The sequence below is a fragment of the Lonchura striata genome, chromosome 8 (assembly GCF_046129695.1).
Source record: "Lonchura striata isolate bLonStr1 chromosome 8, bLonStr1.mat, whole genome shotgun sequence".
Classification (NCBI taxonomy): domain Eukaryota; kingdom Metazoa; phylum Chordata; class Aves; order Passeriformes; family Estrildidae; genus Lonchura; species Lonchura striata.
Window position 1 is genome coordinate 33,234,913 of NC_134610.1, and position 18,985 is coordinate 33,253,897.

The following is an 18,985-nucleotide window of genomic DNA, read 5'->3' on the forward strand; positions in this document are numbered from 1 at the left end:
TTAATGTCTTAGTTTCAAATGAGTCTGCATGTACATTCTAACAGTGGAGATACTTGGGCCTTACTTGGTAAGATTTATGCTTTCTCTTGTCTAGTATTCATGGAAGGTGTGCCCTTGTCCATTCTGGCTTGGTGTTTGGCATACAGGAGAGAGCATACCACCACCTGTTCACTGCCCCTCTACTGGCTGATGAGTCCTGCTTTTGGTTTTGTATTTCTTTCTGAAGGTTTTGTTCCATCTTCTGATCCCCACTGAACTTGGGAGTCTGCCCTAGCCTTTCAAATACTTCATGACATAGGAGCTCACATTCCTGAATTTCATTTGGAAGTGGTCAAGCCAAATGGTTTTGATCTCGTGATCTGTGAAGATATCTGGCGTGCTTTATTCAGGAACTGTCTGGTTAAAAGGTCACAGATAAAATGTCCACTTGCACCCTCCTTTTCTTCAGATCTTGCTTTTTTTCCTGAGATGCTGAGCCCACCTGCTCAGGGGATCCTACTCAACAGAGCCCTCAGCACCAGGGTCATGGCACATGTCACTGCTGTTTAACCCATAGACCATTCTTGATGCCACATTCCCTTCATGTTCATTATCTACCATGAATGGCTATCACAAGACCCTCAAAGGAAGTGCCTCCATCCACAGAGAAATCTTCTCCTCAAAGATAGCATGGGAATTCTTAAGAAAAAATCTGAGATGCATTCCCATGGAATCCTGTTCTGGAGGAATGTTGTTTTACCCCACCTGTTGACCACCCTGGGCTATTATGCATAGTTTCTGTCTGGGACTGGGCATTGCTAAACTTGGCTTCTCACAACATTCAGTATATTTTTTCAAATTGAACTGATAAAGATGGTAGGGAAAGCATCAGACCTCTTTTCTTCTGCCCATTCTCAGCCTCCACCTTTCACATCAACTGGAATGTGATTTCCATGTTACCTATCATCTTGGAAGTATATTATACCTTAAGTTTGAGCCTGGATACGTTGTTTAGTGGGTATGTTAGCTGCAGTTAAGTTGTCTCCCTGCTACTTCCCAGCTAATCGCTTCCATTCTTTCACTGGGATCCTCGTGTTCTTTCTTTGACAAGAGCTAACACTCTTAAATCTGAAAGGTATAAATCCCTATAGCCTCTAATCATACAAAGGCTAGTTCCTAGAAACAGTGCTGCTGCTGCAGCTACTTTGTTCCACTCAAGCAGAAGACTTCAGTTTGGCATCAGATCTTGGGCTTCTGCAAGATCTTCTGCAAGGAACAGAATCATGTTCTGGATTGTGGCTGCATTCAATGTCTTTTCTGGAAATGTAGGGACATGGTTCCAATTTCCTAAATGTTGAGATGCTCACATTGTTTCCAGCCCATGGATGTCTTGTATTTCATCGTTTCCTCTGTCCATGTCTGAGCAAACATTTGCCCAGGTTCTGGTAGTTAACACAATGCATCTTCACTGCAGAGGGATCTGCTTCTTTTACCTTAGCGGAAAGAGTTGTTACAGAACAACTTGGTGAAGCTTTAAGTTTTTTTCCTTAGATTGTGGGTTAACAGCACTTCTTTTCCACTTAGCCCTTTGAATTTAATCATATCCATCAGATCTGTGTTCCTTGGGGCTTTAGTCTGTCACACAGTGGCACAACAGTGACTGCAGAACAACTTCTCTTGGAGACCTGCGCCAGTGTGCACTTGGGATGAGATGTTATCTTCCAGTTTAAATGTTACATTTTGGATGCTCATGAATCACCTCCAGAGTCTAGATTTGTGTTCATCCTTACCTAGGAAGTTGGCTTTCTTTATGCCTATTGCCCTTTCCAGGGGAGCAGGAAGAGATTCAGGTCTGCATTTGATACCTTATATGCTGTTTTTCTCAAGGATGAGGTTTCTCTGGAAACCTTGGAAATACCTTCCACAGTGATTCTAGGGGCATTTCATCCTGGAATTTTAGTATTTTTCCTAAGGCTTCATGCTTCTAGAAGAGAAGTTCTTCCTAAAGATGTAATGCAAGGGTGACCATTGTATATGGATCCACTATGACATGCTGGAAAGGGAACAAGAGAGCACTTCCTGACCCTCATCAGAACCTTTCTTCACAGCCTTCTGCTGTACAGGCCCCTGGAATTCTTCTTGCATTCCTGCTGTGCTAGTCTTGAAACATCCAGAGCTAAATCCAGTCTTTGGTAGGGCATCAGCACCGTCCTTTGCACAGCAGGATTCTCATCTCCTGCCAGGATACTCCTTGGCAGGCTTGACTGCTGTGAGTCACCATCTGTCAGAATGTACATGTGGACTCATTTGAAGAAAGCAAGCTTTCTTAGCAGGAATCTGTGTTCTTCGTGACGTGTAGTCCACATGTACATTCCTGTCCCATCTGCTTTTCCCTTCTCTTTAATTCTTTTTCAGATGCAATGCTGTTGAGAGAGACTGAAATGGTGGTAGATGCACTCTCTTGTATGTCACACATGAAGCAGGAAAAGGAGGAGAATCAAGAGTAGAGGCTCCACAGATACTGCAGAAGGGCAGCCTTGCAGTATAACCTGGCAGGACAGAACTGTGCCTGCTGTTAGAATGTACCTGTAGACTACCTGTATCATACATTGGTTACTGGTAAGTATTTTTTTTTTACTTGATCAGGGCGATAGGGTTGTCCTTTGGCTTCATGGATGGAGCATCATTTAGGGACTGCAGGCTGATTCCTTGTTTTTTCTATGTTTTTGAATGCAGTGAGGGCTGTACATTTGTTAATGCCCACAAACTGTGCTTTCTCCAGTTACTAGCACTTCTCTTTGCATCATTGTTCAAGTGTTACATACAGAGTTCTGATGTTTGCTCAAGTTATTTCCTGTAGTAATAAACTATTTCATCAGTTCCAATTTGCCACTGAGTTTTGTTTTTTTCCTCCTAAATTGCAAAATGTGGGGTTTTGCATGACTGATAGTTCATACTATAGGTTTTAATTCCAGACATCTAATTCACACATAAAATACCCAGAAGCTGTACCAGAATTTGAATAGCATTTCTTTACTTTTGGTTACCCAAGGTTATCATTGCATGATTCCAAAAAATTACTAACTGATAGTTGTTCTGATAGGTAACTTTTATGAAACCAAGATAATTTAAAGGTTGATCTGTTAGTAGGGTGGATAATGGTCTCTCACCTTTTCAGACCTAGGATGTTGGCAATTGGAAGACTTCTCTCAGGTTTGAAAATACACCCACAGATCTATCTCACCAGCACTCCTTAGTCCATGCAGGCAGCAGAATTGGCTTTGCCATGTTTATTTTGTATTGCCCTGGGTAGATTTATTGATTTCTTTCTTGATCTTGAGTCTAACACTCAGTTCATTGCGCCTTGGATTCAGCTGCAGCTGATGTGGAGGCTGTGAAGTGCTGTAAGAAAAAAGCACTGCATTTGTGAACTTAATCTTGGAGAACAGATTGCACAGGCTGTCAAGAAGTTAAAGTGAGCTCTCTTTACATGCTGTGTTTTTGCTGTAGCTGATGAATAATTGATACTAAAATCTTTATCTGTCAGTGGCAGAGCACCACATGTGTCAGCTGCTGGAGCAGACTAACACTGTGATTCTGTGTTTTTGCTCTCTGCAGCCAGCATGTGTGTTGTAAAGGTGGATGGGACTCCTTATCTGTGTAAAGCTGATGAGGTTGGAGAAATATGTGTGAATTCAGGAGCAACTGGGACAGCATATTTTGGCCTCCTTGGAATCACCAAGAATGTATTTGAGGTTTGGATTTATTTTTAATTATTGTATTTCTAGTATTCCTTCTTGTAAATAGGCTTATTTATTCCTTAAAGGCCTTGTGTGTGTCTGTGTGTGTTTTATTGTTTGATTTTTTAGTTAGTTAGAAAAAAGCCCTGTCTGGGTACATTTTGCTTCATTCATAGAATCATTACAAGACATTCTGTCTCTGACAGCCAAAAATACCAATTTTTATCTGCAGTCGGTCAGCTGCTTCTGTATTCCACAGTCCAGTGTAGTGCCTGTGTGAGCATTTAAATTTATCTTAGCTCTAAATTAACACAGTGGTCTTATATGTAGTTACCCGAAGGCATTTCAATCTTTTTGCCCATATTTTTCCTTGCAGTGTACCCCATTTCATGTATTCTGGCAGTAAAGGAGTGAAAATCCTTGTCAGTCCAGTGAGTGTCTGAATCCTTCTGTGTTCTTCCAGGCCATCCCAGTGACGGCAGCTGGCATGCCTGTATCAGACCAGCCCTTCACAAGAACAGGATTGCTTGGCTTTGTGGGTCCTGTAAGTGTGAACAAGCCCTCAGGGCCCTTCTTTGTCCTGACTCCCAACTCTCAAGTGACAGCCCTGAATTCAGCAGGACTTCGGGCAGGTCAGGGCACTGACCTCCTGTAGACTTGAGAGTTCTGTTGGCTTGAGTCAGGCTTGTATTGCCAGGCATGAGGAGGTTTTCCTGCTCTGTTTCTAATCCTTCCTTCCTTTCAGGACTATTTGGTGTTTGTGGTGGGGAAATTGGATGGCCTGATGACAGTGAGTGGCCGCAGGCACAATGCAGATGACGTGGTAGCCACGGCGCTGGCCGTTGAACCCATGAAGTTTGTCTATCGGGGAAGGTGAGTGCGTTAAAAACTTCAACACTGCTGGTTGGGCTTTGTTGCTCCTTTTTCAACCCACAGTCATCAAGTGACACAGTACACACAGGAGCAATGCATGTGAACTTTTTCGTGTGTGTTTTTTAGGAAAGTTAGTAATGGGTTGTGAATTTGGTTGTTCCTGCTAACTTGAAAGGTAAATTTTGACCCTGCTTCCTGCGTAATAGATTTTAAATTACTTTCACACAGTATAAAGGTAGATCTTAAAGTGTCTAAAACTTAAAAGTGTCTAAAACTCAAAGCTTCTCATAAGGCTCTCAAAAGAAACTCCTGTGCTGGATGTAAAACACTTCTATCTCTTGAGCCTTTTGGGTGGCTGAGGGAGGAACTGTGCAGCCTGTTCTAAAGACCAAACCAGCTGCTGAAGGACCCTCAGAGATAATGTGTTGTATCACCAGCCTGAGTGCTCTTCAGTGGTCCATGGCTCAATGTCCAGATGGAGATCAAAGACAAGTGAAGTCTCTTGGTTTAGACTGGGACCAGTCCACTGAGGCATTATTAATATTTTATCCTAGAAGAGAAAAGCCTAAAACTAAGGTAATTCCCCAATGGGGATTAAGTATTTTTCAGTGCAAGCATCTGGTGGTCAGTAATTTGGCATAATTGTCTTCCAGAAGGGACATTGTATATAGGGGCTGCAAGTCTAGTGTGCAGTCTAGTGTGTGGAGTTCTGTAGGCAAGGTTTGCACAGCCTCTACATGTATGGAACTTGCCTGTCAGACACATGCTACATGGGTGACTCAAATCCATCTGACCCCCAGCAGAAGGCTGGGAGCCCACATGTGTTCTAAATTTTTCTGTGATTTTTGTGATGATCTGGCATGAATAATGCTTGTGTGTGTGAAACAGTGCCATGAGAGGTTGCAGCCATTCCCATGTGATGATAAGCCATGCTCTGCTCACCCTGTGTTGCATCCTATCATTCTTCTGTCCTTTGTGTTTTAGGATAGCAGTGTTTTCTGTGCCCGTTTTGCATGATGATCGGATAGTGCTTGTGGCAGAGCAACGCCCTGACGCCTCAGAGGAGGATAGTTTTCAGTGGATGAGCAGGGTTCTACAGGTAGTCAGTCTGTCCTTTTCTCTTTCCAGGTGAATAAGGCTGATGCATGAAATGAGAATATTAGAGCTTTTTTTTTTTTTCTTCCATAAGCAAAACCTATCATTGTAACCACAGAGAGCTGTACTAAGATAATTTTTTTCAGGGTTGAGAATTAAAAAAATTTTGTAAAAAGTAAGACTTTTTCTTAAAATGCTTTTTTAACTTTCTACTACTAGGATTCTCAATGTCCTAAGGCTGATGGATTTTGTTGGGTTAATCTTCTGATTTCATACTAAAAGTTACCTGTGAAAATATTCACAAGTATCAGAACAGCCCCAAAAGCTTTTTTATCACTAACAACCTTATTCTAGATCTGCAACGAGAAGTATTAAAAACTTATTCCCTTAATTATTTTACTGTATTTTATTGGGGATGAAGGACAGGAGGAAGGGGAACTGTGGTAGACCTGCATTTGCAGATTTTAGAATTAATCAGTTCTCAGGAAATGAAAAAGGAGACATCAATTATGGAAGACTCTGGGGGCAACTGAAGGGAAGGATCCAGAGAACAACATAAAGGAAGTTTGGTCTTAAGAGTAAGGCAGTTGGATAATAATGGTTTATGTCTAATTTCAGCTTTCTTATCTTTTTGGAGAGAATATCTGGTATTGGGAGAAACCATTTTTGTTTCTCTTTTTCAAAGTGTCATAGCTAAAAGAGACACTTAAGAATTAGGCAGCAAAGATGCTTCCCTCCTAAATTTTGTGAGTTTTGTGTTCTACTGCGCTTTTGTGATTGTGCCATACATGCTAAATTTGCTGTGATATAACTTTGGCTTTTGAAAATCTCTGCACTTTTTGCCCACTTTTAAGAGACTTTCCTAATCCCTGATGTGCAGGTGGCATCCCCTTGATAGAGGGCACAAGCAAAGTCCTGGGTCTGCTCCTGCTCCCATTGAAGTCATGGCACAGCTTCTATGAGTTCAGTGAGTGCAGAATTGGACCCTTTATTTGCAAATTGTGGTGCAAGTAAAAATTTTCATGTTATAAATTAATTGAATTCAAATTCTTGCTCTAGCTATATCCCAGTTGATAATGTGAAATGTTTGTCTGTTTTTTTAATTTCTGTGAAGGCAATTGATAGCATTCACCAAGTGGGTGTGTACTGCCTTGCCTTGGTGCCAGCCAACACTTTGCCAAAGGCTCCGCTCGGAGGAATTCATATTTCAGAAACGAAGCAGCGCTTCTTGGAGGGTGCTCTGCATCCTTGTAACGTCTTGATGTGTCCCCACACCTGTGTCACCAACCTGCCCAAGCCTCGGCAGAAACAGCCAGGTGAGGACACCAGAGTGTGTTATATACCTATGTTATACAGGGCACCTGCAGGCTGAATTGTTGCTTGTTCCCTAGGTTGTTTTCCTCATTTTGCACTGTTCTTTTCAAAATGCAGATGTTGGTCCTGCGTCAATGATTGTAGGAAACCTCGTAGCTGGCAAGAGGATTGCACAAGCCTCGGGGAGAGATGTCAGCCAGCTGGAGGACAATGACCAGGCAAGAAAGGTGACACTGGGGTCCTGGTATCATTAAATATTTGAATTAGCTTATTCAGAATGAGAGAAGATCAGGTATGATATTCTGCTGAAAATATACCTGAGGCACTTTGAGTGAATTTGAGTATCTCCTTTTTCTTGTCTTTCAGTTCCTGTATTTAGCAGATGTTCTTCAGTGGCGAGCTCAGACAACTCCAGATCATCCACTCTTCCTTCTGTTGAATTCCAAGGTAAGATGCACTTTAGGTCATACTTGGAGATTAAGACTAAAATAAAAGACTATTCGATTCTAAGAAAATTCCTTCTAGAAGTCTTTTCCTGAAATGCTGCAGATTATTTTAATGAAGCAGACAAAAATTGCTAGTTAGTAAGCAGCATAAATTTTTCCACTGGAATTTTATGTCATATGTTTTATTCCACTTTGGGAATTTCAGTATACATTCTGCCTAGCTTTAAACATTGCAGTAATTGCATTTCCTGCCAGAACACAACTTTTGTCATATTAATGGAAGCCATGATTCTGTCTTCGTTCCTGAGCATGAGTGTTAGCTGTAAGTCAGAAATGGAGGATTTCCTGATAAGAAGATCGGGAGCCTAAGTAGAGAAGAGCCCTTGTGACAGCTTTGGAGTCAAATTTTCCAGGAACATTGTCACATCCTGCAGGGGATACTGATGCCTTGCCCTAGGCAGAGGGCAAGGCTCTGGCCTCAAAAAGGATGGCACATAGAGTGACAGAAAGAGCTCAGGGACAAATTGGATCTGCTTTGTGCTGTGCTGTTCTGCACCCAGAAAGTCCGGCAGCAGTCTTTGAGAAGTGAAGGATTTGCAAGGTGTCATTCAGAAGGGCAAAAGAGTATAGGATGTAGTTGAAACTTTCTAACTTCTTTTGATACTGTACTTTTAACAAAAGAAATCGTTTCAACATTGTTATTGTCAAAATGGTTTATTCTCTCAAAGTAAAGGAGATTTTGAGGGAGGTTTCCTAGTGTGAAGCAAGCCTTTCCCAGGTAACTTTGTTCAGGCAGGTTTTACCCTTGACACAGAGATTCTGCAAAAGGAAACACAAAACTTGGGCACAGTTACCTGTTGGTGAACACCTGTCTTAAATAGCTGGGTCTAATGAGCTACTGTGCTATATGTTGGTGTGTTCACATGTCTCCAGGAGAAACCATTTTTGTTTCATGTCAATATCCAAGTCGCTGACCTGCTGCTGTTCTATAAGGTTTCTGCTGTCACTTGTGTCCTGTGCAGGGTACTGTAGCCAGCACTGCCTCGTGCATCCAGCTGCACAAGAGGGCAGAGAGAGTGGCAGTTGCACTGATGGAGAAGGGACGGCTGAACGTTGGTGACCACGTGGCCCTGGTTTACCCTCCAGGTAAAGGAACACAGACAGCAAAACCCACAATGACACAGCACAAGAAAATAAATTCTATCCATTAATTGGATTGGAATAATTTTTGCTAGCTCTTAAATGCAAAACATTTTAAACTGGGTGTGGAACAGCCTGTTGATTTGAACGGACACTTGTAACAAATCTTTGCATCTTAACACATATCAGTGTTTTGATTTTTGTGAAAGAGTTCGACCTATTGATCTGATAAAAATGGCTTTAATTCCACAAATATCCTTTCCAGGGGTAGATCTGATAGCAACTTTCTATGGCTGTTTGTACGCTGGCTGTGTTCCCATCACTGTCCGCCCACCTCATCCACAGAACCTTGCTACCACTCTGCCCACTGTCAAAATGATTGTAGAGGTAGGTATGAGACATTCCTCTCCTTGTGCTTTTGGGGAGTGGTGAATAGTTGATGCAGCCCGATAATTGTTTTGCCACAGTCAGTGTAAAATAAGCTAGAAAATAAATATTCAGTGTGCTGTGGCTGAATCAGTAATGACTTCTTCAGAAACTCATTTTAAATGGTCTTTTATTGTTGTGATTTATTTTGCTTTGTTTTCAGTTACTGTCTTCATCTCTTCATCTTACTGGTTATCTCATCTGCATACATATGACATGACTTTGAGCATGCACTCTCTGGTTTTAACAATGGTCTTAATGCTTTGCCTTTTGCAGGTCAGTAAGTCTGCATGTATATTGACCACCCAAGCTATAATGAAACTACTCAGGTCCAAGGAGGCTGCAGCAGCTGTAGATATTAAAACGTGGCCCACTATTTTGGATACAGGTACGGTAGCCAAAATGGAAGGAGCTTGAAGAGTGATATATTTATTTTGTTACACCACAACTGTCTGAGTGGATGTGTTGTGTGTTGCATTAAAATAGCTGTCCAGAAGCATAGGGAGGATCTGATGATAATGCCGTAAAGATACATTGTTTGTCCTGTGCCTGTTCCCCAAAATAATATAGTGCTCCCCTCTATTTACATATTTTAAATAGATGATATGCCTAAAAAGAAGCTGCCTAGTGTTTTCAGACCTACATCTCCAGATATGTTGGCATACTTGGACTTCAGTGTGTCTACTACTGGTATATTAGCAGGAGTAAAGGTACAGTAACAAGAGATAATCCTGTTTTATTCCTTTACATTTACAAAGAAATCTGTAAACCCCTTTTTCTAGAAGAGGGTCCCTGAGAGGGCCTGTTTTCCTCTTGCAGATGTCACATGCAGCTACAAGTGCCTTATGTCGCTCGATAAAGCTCCAGTGTGAGCTGTACCCATCCCGACAGATTGCCATCTGCCTGGACCCCTACTGTGGCTTGGGCTTTGCACTGTGGTGCTTGTGCAGGTATGGCTCCAGAGCTCTGGGTATCCTCATGTGTGCCCAGCCTTCTCTAGACCCCCAGGGAATGGGCATGGGTGAAACTGTCAAAGAAATCCAAATTAACCTTTTTATCAGTGGCTCAGAAAACAACTTTTGTGGTAAGAAAATCCATTTAAGTCAGTTAGTTACTGGGGTAACTTCAGGTCTGCAAGTGGAATTAATTGTATACCAAATTCAAGGAAGAGAAAAAAAAGGACTTCACTGTCTGTTCCACATTAAGTAAATCCTTTTAAAGTATTTTGAGATTAAACCATATGTTTTGACAAGACCTTTAAGGTGTTCACTGTGAGATTGGTATGCAGTAAGAAACACTGCTAAAGGAAGCAGTTAAATGTTTCTTAAAATGAGTGAGCCTTGACTTGATTCAGCCAGATGTCTACTCTAATGCAGCACATCTCACAAAGCTGCATATTTTTTTTGCCATTTAAAACATACCGTATGCATTAATTAGTTGAATTTTCATGTTCCTATTGCTTCCTCTTCCCAGCATATATTCAGGACACCAGTCCATCCTGGTGCCTCCTCTGGAGCTGGAGAGCAATGTGTCTCTGTGGCTGTCTGCTGTCAGCCAGTACAAAGTGCGTGTCACCTTCTGCTCCTACTCTGTGATGGAGATATGCACCAAAGGCCTTGGGACACAGACTGATGTTCTCCGGGTGAGTGGGCTTCATTTTTCACATAATGGCATAAACACACATGTATCTTTCCAAAAATACTTCATTTTGGCTTGGAGAATATGAGGTTTAAGTGTTCCCATGAGAGCCTTAAATTATGACTTGATTTTTGGGGAGTGTTGAGACTGCTGGAAGATTCAGCTTCCATGTTTCTGGTGGAGGAAAAAAAGTCCTGTATTTTCTGTTTTAGTTATTTGTGCAACCTCTGTGCTGCTGGATGTTTTTGAGATTTTAGGCAAAACACATAGCAAGCCTATCAACTTGTTTGTGTCTGAGACAACAAAAAAAACCCAGACAAATTGCACACCAACAGAAAGAAAAATCCCAAAACCCACCAAACACAAAAAACCTCACCCAAAACAGCCAAAAGAAAAAGCTCCCAAAACTCAGCAAGTCTCACTTATTTTCAGGTATCACTTGATACCAAAAGTGTTAAGTTCTAAAATGGATATCATCTTCCCTGTCCTGGAAGTGTTCCAGGCCAGGTTGGATGGGGGCTTGGAGCAGCCTGACCTAGAGGAAGGTGTCCCTGCCCATGCAGAGGGGTTGGAATGAGATGAGCTTTGTTTAAAGTCCTTTCCTTCCCACCCAAAGCATATGCTGCATGATTGTTTGATTCCTAACAACATCAGTTATACTCTAATACATTTGTTTATTTTTGAGGGAAATCTCTCAACTCAGAATCGATTTCCTTAAGGAGGAAGGAGAATTCCCACAGCTGTAGTAACTCAGCTGCCCAGGACTTCCACTGGGAATGTGTGCCAGTTCCTTCAGAAAAAAGTGTTTGTATTGTGTGCTGTCAGTAAAGACAAAAAAATCTTGTTCCACTGGACCTCACTAAAGGAAATCCTGGCCCACAGCCGCTTGCTCCAGGTTCATATTCACATTGAGAGGAGCTGGTGATGTCTGGGACACCTAAAGTGTGCAAGTGCTGGGAGCCAGCAGGTCTCTGGCGAACCCAGCTCCATGGCAAAATGACTTCTAAGGGTTTTTCAGCTCAAAATGCTGAGAGACTGTGTTGCAGCTACATGATGTCTGTAGCGTTCAAACAGTTTTGTCTTATTCTAGTGCTTTTAAAGCCATTCTGTTGCACAGATAAAACAGTTTCTTTCTAGAATTGCTGCCTTTGAAGTCACAGTGTTTGTTCTGGCCCCCTGCCCTCCCAGATGAAGGGGGTTAACCTGTCGTGCGTGCGCACCTGCATGGTGGTGGCAGAGGAGAGGCCGAGGATCACCCTCACCCAGTCTTTCTCCAAGCTCTTCAAAGACCTGGGCCTGTCTGCTCGTGCAGTGAGCACCACCTTTGGGTGCAGGGTCAACGTAGCAATTTGCTTACAGGTGAGATTAAACTGCTTCTTCCTGACACAGAATCTCTGGGGACTTGGTAGAAAATCATGTTCTGCTTGCTTCCTGCATCACCAAGTTAAATGAAGCTTTTTAATAAGATGTTTACTATTATGTGCATTATGAAAATTTCACTTTTCTGTACTAATTGACCAATTGGTTTGCTTTTCTGATCCAGAGGGTCAGTGCTAAGAAACTTGTTTCCTTCCTACTACACAGGAGAAGTATTAAATGAAAAGTCTCCTATTCACAAATATTACATGTTACAAGCAATGCTTTTTCAGCTTTTGTGTAATTCAGATTTTGTCTTATTTTGTATAATGTGGAATTAAATGGAAGTCAGAATTTCACAAATAAGACCCAGGAAAATTGACACAGTTGGCAGGCTTTTTTTTGTTTTGTTTTAAAGATCTCAAATGAGTATTAGCAACATACAAATATTTTTGTCTCACCTTGTTTGAGAACCAGGCTTTTTTTTTTACTTAAAAGCATGAAATTGGAAGCTTTGAGAAGGAGGATATGCCCATGAAGTACTCAGCCATGCTTCACAGTCTGGAGATAATGACATGCTGTGGGCCAGAACCACCATTGATAGTTTAGTATTCAGCTGATAATAATCTTTTATGTCTAATATAACCAGGTAAAATCTAACTTTTCTTAATGAGGTATTTGTGTTCCAGTCAGGAGATTTAAAAAAATACATACGTTTTATATATATATATATATATATATATATATATATATATATATATATATATATATTCCAAAACTTAGCTAAAAAATCAGAAATTAAGTAAGCACTGACTAGAACTGGGAAAGCACCCTGGAGTTTGGGAGATGCTTGAGTTAGTAAATACGTGCTCAGGTTTCAGATGAGGCACTATGTAGCTTTGCATGTGGGGAATATCTTAGGGGACACATGGATTTAGTATGTGTAATTGTAAATATAATTTCTGATTTTATGGGTATGGATTACACTTAATAAAATAGGTTTCTATAGAAATTGCTACGGTACTTCTGCAAAACTTTGTTTTTCCTTTTTTTTTTCTTCTTGGTGCCCACTAGATGAAGAAAAACCTTTTTAGCTTTCAGAATATACTACAGTGTTCTACGTTTCCTACGAGAGAGATATTCTGGGACATGAGCTACTTAAATATGTTGCATTCACAATTGTTTCCTTAGTTTCTATGGTTTCTTTCACAATTAAAGGAGAAAGAATTTCTAACAAGATGGAACTAAATGGTTATAAAGAAATGTCAGAGTGATTTTATAAATCAGGAGGTGGAAAACCAGGAAGGATACACATGAAATCAAGATGACTGCAAATTAAGATTTTAACATTGAATAAAGCTGCCAAGTGTGAAAGAATAGCTTTCCAAATTGCCTGTGTGAATAAAAATTTCAAAAGCCAGTTTGGGATAAAGGTGTGAGAAACAGTTTTTATGCAGAGTACTGAATGGCGGCAACAGAAAAAGTACTCCAAAAAACACCAGTGTGGAATACAGGACTGCTGAGCAGTTAAGCTTCCCCTTCATTTTATGCCTTTTTCATCTTTGTTTTCCATTCTTGAGATCCTTTTTAGTGGGAGGAGTTTTCTGACCTTTTCCTCCATTCTTCCAAAGTGATACCTCCATTAGACTTTTAAAATTGGATTTAAATGAATGTAAATGAATGAACAAATTTTTGTTACAAATTAGCAGGCTAAATACATGTCTTTCAGCCCTGCTAGATTGGTTTACTGAGGTGTTTCTGAAGCTGCAAAGTCTTCTTCTACACAGGAAGAAGAGGTTTATTATAAAGCAGTGTATGGGTTGCTGTAGCCTTCTTTTGTTCCATGATCTGAGACTTGCATGTTTCCAAAATAACTACCAAAAAGTGCCAAGCTCTTAAGTATTCTGAAATGGAAATTTTCTTTTCATTCTAAAACAGTGTAAGTTTTGTTTTCTGTCTTACTGTGTGTATCTTATGTTTCCAGTGCCTCTTTGTTTGTATTTTCTTTTTTTCCCCTTTCTCTCTGTTTCCCACACTTTGATGGCCTCTGTTACTTCTGTTTGTGGTCCTGCTGTCAGCCAAACAGGCTGGGCAAGCTGGCTGAACAGGTATAGTGATGCATGTGTGCTTGTCACGTCCTAAATTCCATCTGCTTCTGCAGTGTTAGGGACTAGGCCCACATAGGTTTGTGCTTACATCCTTTTGCACTGGCTGTGTGGGTTATAGAGCAGGTGCTTACTTAAATAAAATCCTAAAAGCTGCATTTTAAATCTCAGAATTTTGCAAACTTAGACTTACCTGTACTTACATACTTCACTTGTGCATTCATTGACTGATTCCATAGAAAGCAAAGGCTCTACAGTACTGACTGTAGAAAGGGGGGCTACTTTATTTCTTGGACATTAGGGAAGTGCTTTGTAAGTGTCAATAAAAAAGAGAGAGGAAATTTGTGAATTTATGTAGCTGTGAGAATGAAAGCAGGGTGTTGTGGCTTCTGTTGAATTTGTTTCTTCCTCCTTATTCTTAGGGAACAGCAGGACCAGATCCAACAACAGTCTATGTAGATATGAGAGCACTTCGACATGACAGGTACAGTCTGTGTTAAAGCATTAACTCTTCAGTAGCTGTGGAAAAGAAACTCCATCCTCATTGCACTGGTTTGTTGAATTATCCTTGGCAGCAACCAGCTGACTCCCTGCCATATTACTTTCCTGTGCTGTGCAATTCCAAGAAATCATCTCCCAACACTCCTCTAGGCAGTGGAAATAGCACAGTTAGAATCTTCCTTAGGTTTTTTTTTTTTTCCTTCCTTCAAACCAAAATAACTCTGTTCCTCAGCCTTCCCTGAGCAGCAAACAAAACACAGCAGAAACTCTGCAGCCATAGCAGCAGCTGTGGGATGTACTGGCAGGCACAGGATGCTGGGTTGCAGTGTAATGAAAGAGCCCAAAGCAGCAGCAGAAGGCAGCGGGGCTGGGCAGGGGCAGAGGGGCTGGGCAGTGTCAGTGGGGCTGGGCAGTGTCAGTGGGGCTGGGCAGGGGCAGTGGGGCTGGGCAGGGGCAGGGGCAGTGGGGCTGGGCAGTGTCAGTGGGGCTGGGCAGTGTCAGTGGGGCTGGGCAGGGGCAGTGGGGCTGGGCAGTGTCAGCGGGGCTGGGCAGGGGCAGCGGGGCTGGGCAGGGGCAGGGGCAGTGGGGCTGGGCAGGGGCAGCGGGGCTGGGCAGTGTCAGTGGGGCTGGGCAGGGGCAGAGGGGCTGGGCAGTGTCAGTGGGGCTGGGCAGGGGCAGTGGGGCTGGGCAGGGGCAGTGGGGCTGGGCAGGGGCAGTGGAGCTCCTGCAAGCAGCCAGGAGAGGCTCCCTCAGAGTGGGGAGGGGCTCAGGGCCCCAGGTTTTCCCCTGAGGCACCCCAGTAGATGGTGAGGGTCCTTTCCAGTGCAGTTGGATGTTACTGAGGTCCCAGTTCACCGGCTGCTCTTACAAGCAAAGGCTCACCCCTGGTGGAAATATAAAAGGCAGAACTCCAAGGTGGCAGGAAATATTTTCCCACAGCAACCGCAGAGCAGTGGTTCTCTCTGATCTGAGAGCAAGAGAGAGAAGAGCCAAGCCCTGTTCCTCACCCCACAGCCAAAATCTCTGCCCTTCCCGAGAGAAGCCCCTCAGCTACAGGAATGCAGCCAGCTGCACTTTTCTCCCTCCTCCTTGGCTACATCTTTTGTCTTTCTTAAATACAGTCATCATCTCTTAGGCAGCTGGTGGGAGAAAATTCCCTGAGAGGAAAAGGAGGAAAAAAAAAAAGAAAATAATCTAATCTCCAACATTTCTTAAAGCCTTGTACAAATGTATTCCTCTTGTTTTCTCAGGGTGCGCTTGGTAGAGAGAGGGTCTCCACACAGCCTGCCACTTATGGAGTCTGGGAAGGTAAGAGACAGAGTGTCATCCTCCTTCCTCACAGAATCCAAGAGTGGTTTGGGTTGGAAAGGACTTCAAGGCTCATCTCATTCCAGTCCTGTCTGCCATGGGTGGGGGGGGCACCTTCCACTATCCCAGGTTGTTCCAAGCCCCATCCAACCTGGCCTTGGGCACTCCCAGGGATGAGGTAGCCACAGCTTCTCTGGACAGCATTTACCAGCCAGGGCCTCACCACCCTCACAGGTGGAAAGAATTTATATTTTTCCCAACATCTACTCTAAAACTGCTGTTTGAGTTTAAAGCCTTTATGAGCTGGTTATGTCCTCATGGCCCTCACCCGGGTGGGGAGCTGCATCACCTGGATCTCATTAAAGAATATGTGGAATGAGATTGGCTAATCAGAATGTGTCCAGGAGAACAGGTTGTAATTGAGTAGTTAAGTGAAGTCAGGTGTATGACATGAAGCAATAGGATAAATTGCTACCACCAAAACAAATTGAGGCCTTCACATGGAAGGCATTTTCTAGGCGTGAAACCAACACTGAAGCTGCAAAACAGCTGCTCAGAGTTAGAATTATTTAACAAGTTAAACAACTGTAGTAGGAAGAAATGGTTGGTGTCTGTGGAGTAGAAAGGGAAGCACAGACTGTTGACTTCTGATTAACTTTTCTTTTGATGGATTCATTTTCTTAAATTTTGTTTGTTTCTTATTTGAGATTCTTCCGGGAGTAAAGGTCATCATAGCACACACAGAAACCAAGGGACCTCTGGGAGACTCACATTTAGGAGAGGTAAAGGTTTGGTACTGTTGTATTGTGTTTCTCAGCAGTGATGTGATCCATCCATACCTCCTGTTAGATAAATGCCTCCCTTCCCCTGAGTGGGACATGAATGAACCCCACAGAGCTGGCACTGTGTGCATTCCTGCACATGTGGCTGCACAGCACCAGGTGAGACCAGGCTAGTCTGTGTGTGCCCAGCAGCTAGAACAGGTAAGGGATGTACTCCCATCAGCAAGCAGCAGCAGTAGGTAATTTGCTGTTTGGTTTGACCTTTATTTTATAGGCATATTTTGTTGTGTAATAAGATGCCCAGCTAATAGGGTAGCAGGTGTTCCTTTCCAGTAAGCCAAATGCCTGGTTGATTTTTTTTATGGCCTTTACCATCCCCCAATTACACGCATATAAAACTCCTTTTCTTTGGTCAGAAGTTCACGCTTTCAATAAAACTCGCATTTTGGAGCAGTCAAAATTGTCAGTGAAACGGATCTTTTAAATCCATTAACGATGCTGTCTGTGTCTGGCAAAATACCCTGTGTTCATTCCAGTTGGGATTTGGTTTATCCCCTAGATATGGGTGAGTAGCCCACACAACGCTACTGGTTACTACACGGTGTATGGAGAAGAAGCGCTGCACGCCGATCACTTTACCGCCCGCCTGAGCTTTGGGGACACTCAGACCGTGTGGGCTCGCACCGGCTACCTGGGCTTCCTGCGCAGGACGGAGCTGACGGACGCCAGCGGAGGTGAGGAAACGCCTGCACCCACAGAAACACTGCTCTGAGGCTCCTAGGGAGAGCTGAGCCAGCAAGCATTGGGCTCCCCAGCATGTTTATGCTGACTTCCCTCGCAGAAGGCTCCTGAATTAAGGAGATGTTCTGTCATTCAGCAGGTTCAGGACGTGCACAGACAGCAGTGATTTTGCAGTCTTTCAGGAGTTAAAGGTCTAGAGGAGAAACTTTCCAGTATAGAAAATAAATTGTTAATCTTGAGGGTTTTTTGATCTAAGCCAAGATGTCTAAATTTGGGAAGAGTTTATCTTCCATCTGCTCTGTTTGTATACAGAATGCAAAGCAGATGTAGCTCTTGATTATCATATATGTAAAGGAATAAACCTCTGAACAGTCTAAGAAAAGGAGTTTGCATGCTTCTAGCTTAGTAACAAATATATATTGCTGGTTTTCTGTGACTGGATTTAAATGTCTACATTTAAGTGTCTACATGAATAGTGTCAGCGTCCCAACTGCTGCCACTGAATAATAATACTAACAAGGTTTTGGGCCTTGTAGCTTTCTGAAAAATCACGTATCACAGAGATTTTTATCACCATGGAACAATGTCAGTTGTCCTTTAGTTTTTAAGAGACTTTAGGCTGTGAATTTACAGTATACATTAAATACGACTTCCCAGCATGATTTTCACCTCCAGTAACACAACTGAGCAAGACTATAAAATAGTTAACAAAGAAAAAGCAAAATTGAACTGAGCAGAGTTACAAGTGTGAATGTGCAGAGTGTGTCCTTCAGGTAGGGTCTAGGAGAGCTTTGCTTATTTAACCTGGCAAAGCTGGGGCTGGGGAGAGGAGAGAATTGTTATTATTGCGTAAACTGTGGCATCTTAAGAAACTGAGTAGAATTTTGTTGGTAGGAGTGGGCATAAGCTGGTGTTAAAAAGAAAAAAAAGTTAAATTTGAAATTGGAAAAGTGGTTGTGTCAATCAGAGAAGAAAAGTGCTCTGGTAAGAATAGTGGAACAAAAAGATGTTTTAATGGTGGATTTTGCTTGGGTTTATGAACCGAGGTTACATGTTATGAGAGAAAGGACAGAACTGGATGACCCAGAAATTCTTTTCATTGTGGTTTCAGTTGCTTGGAGTCATAGGCAGAAGTGCTATATGAGCTCTTCATTCTCTCAGATGCTAGAGCTTGCATTATAGACTGTTTCCCCTAGGAAGCACCGGGAGCATCTTAGAATGTCAGGAATAAGCACATAGAAGTGACCGTGTTTGTCCTGTAGATGTGGCAATGTTGAAATATGTGTGCTGTATTGCAGAGAGGCACGATGCCTTGTATGTGGTGGGCTCTTTGGATGAAACACTGGAGCTCAGAGGAATGAGGTACCACCCCATCGACATAGAAACCTCTGTAATCAGGGCACATAAGAGCATTGCAGAATGGTAAGCAGCATTATTTTTCTGTATCATTTTATTTCTTCTAAAGCAGAAGAACTTATAACTTCCTTGGCAGTGTCAGAATGTACACATGTGGGTGTGGTAAACGCATCTCAAGGATTTAA

The 18,985-nt window shown here is 42.4% G+C and overlaps 1 protein-coding gene across 8 annotated transcripts in view; it reads left to right on the top strand.

Annotated features, from left to right (window-relative positions):
• DIP2A (disco interacting protein 2 homolog A) overlaps nucleotides 1-18,985 on the top strand; it is a 75,978-nt gene that overhangs the window by 54,805 nt on the left and 2,188 nt on the right. For 2 of the 8 annotated variants that reach the window (XM_021532561.3, XM_021532564.3), the window contains 20 exons: nucleotides 3,598-3,734; nucleotides 4,183-4,263; nucleotides 4,465-4,592; nucleotides 5,577-5,691; nucleotides 6,802-7,003; nucleotides 7,119-7,228; nucleotides 7,368-7,448; nucleotides 8,470-8,593; nucleotides 8,853-8,974; nucleotides 9,290-9,401; nucleotides 9,614-9,723; nucleotides 9,833-9,963; nucleotides 10,487-10,655; nucleotides 11,840-12,010; nucleotides 14,086-14,115; nucleotides 14,535-14,596; nucleotides 15,864-15,921; nucleotides 16,629-16,703; nucleotides 17,263-17,437; nucleotides 18,743-18,866. In XM_021532561.3, coding sequence (XP_021388236.1) covers nucleotides 3,598-3,734; nucleotides 4,183-4,263; nucleotides 4,465-4,592; nucleotides 5,577-5,691; nucleotides 6,802-7,003; nucleotides 7,119-7,228; nucleotides 7,368-7,448; nucleotides 8,470-8,593; nucleotides 8,853-8,974; nucleotides 9,290-9,401; nucleotides 9,614-9,723; nucleotides 9,833-9,963; nucleotides 10,487-10,655; nucleotides 11,840-12,010; nucleotides 14,086-14,115; nucleotides 14,535-14,596; nucleotides 15,864-15,921; nucleotides 16,629-16,703; nucleotides 17,263-17,437; nucleotides 18,743-18,866 — 2,317 coding nt within the window. Of the gene's footprint in view, nucleotides 1-3,597; nucleotides 3,735-4,182; nucleotides 4,264-4,464; nucleotides 4,597-5,576; nucleotides 5,692-6,567; nucleotides 6,640-6,801; nucleotides 7,004-7,118; nucleotides 7,229-7,367; nucleotides 7,449-8,469; nucleotides 8,594-8,852; nucleotides 8,975-9,289; nucleotides 9,402-9,613; nucleotides 9,724-9,832; nucleotides 9,964-10,486; nucleotides 10,656-11,839; nucleotides 14,116-14,534; nucleotides 14,597-15,863; nucleotides 15,922-16,628; nucleotides 16,704-17,262; nucleotides 17,438-18,742; nucleotides 18,867-18,985 lie in introns of those variants that run through there. The other 6 variants (XM_021532562.3, XM_021532563.3, XM_021532566.3 and 3 more) reach the window with 6 other exon arrangements.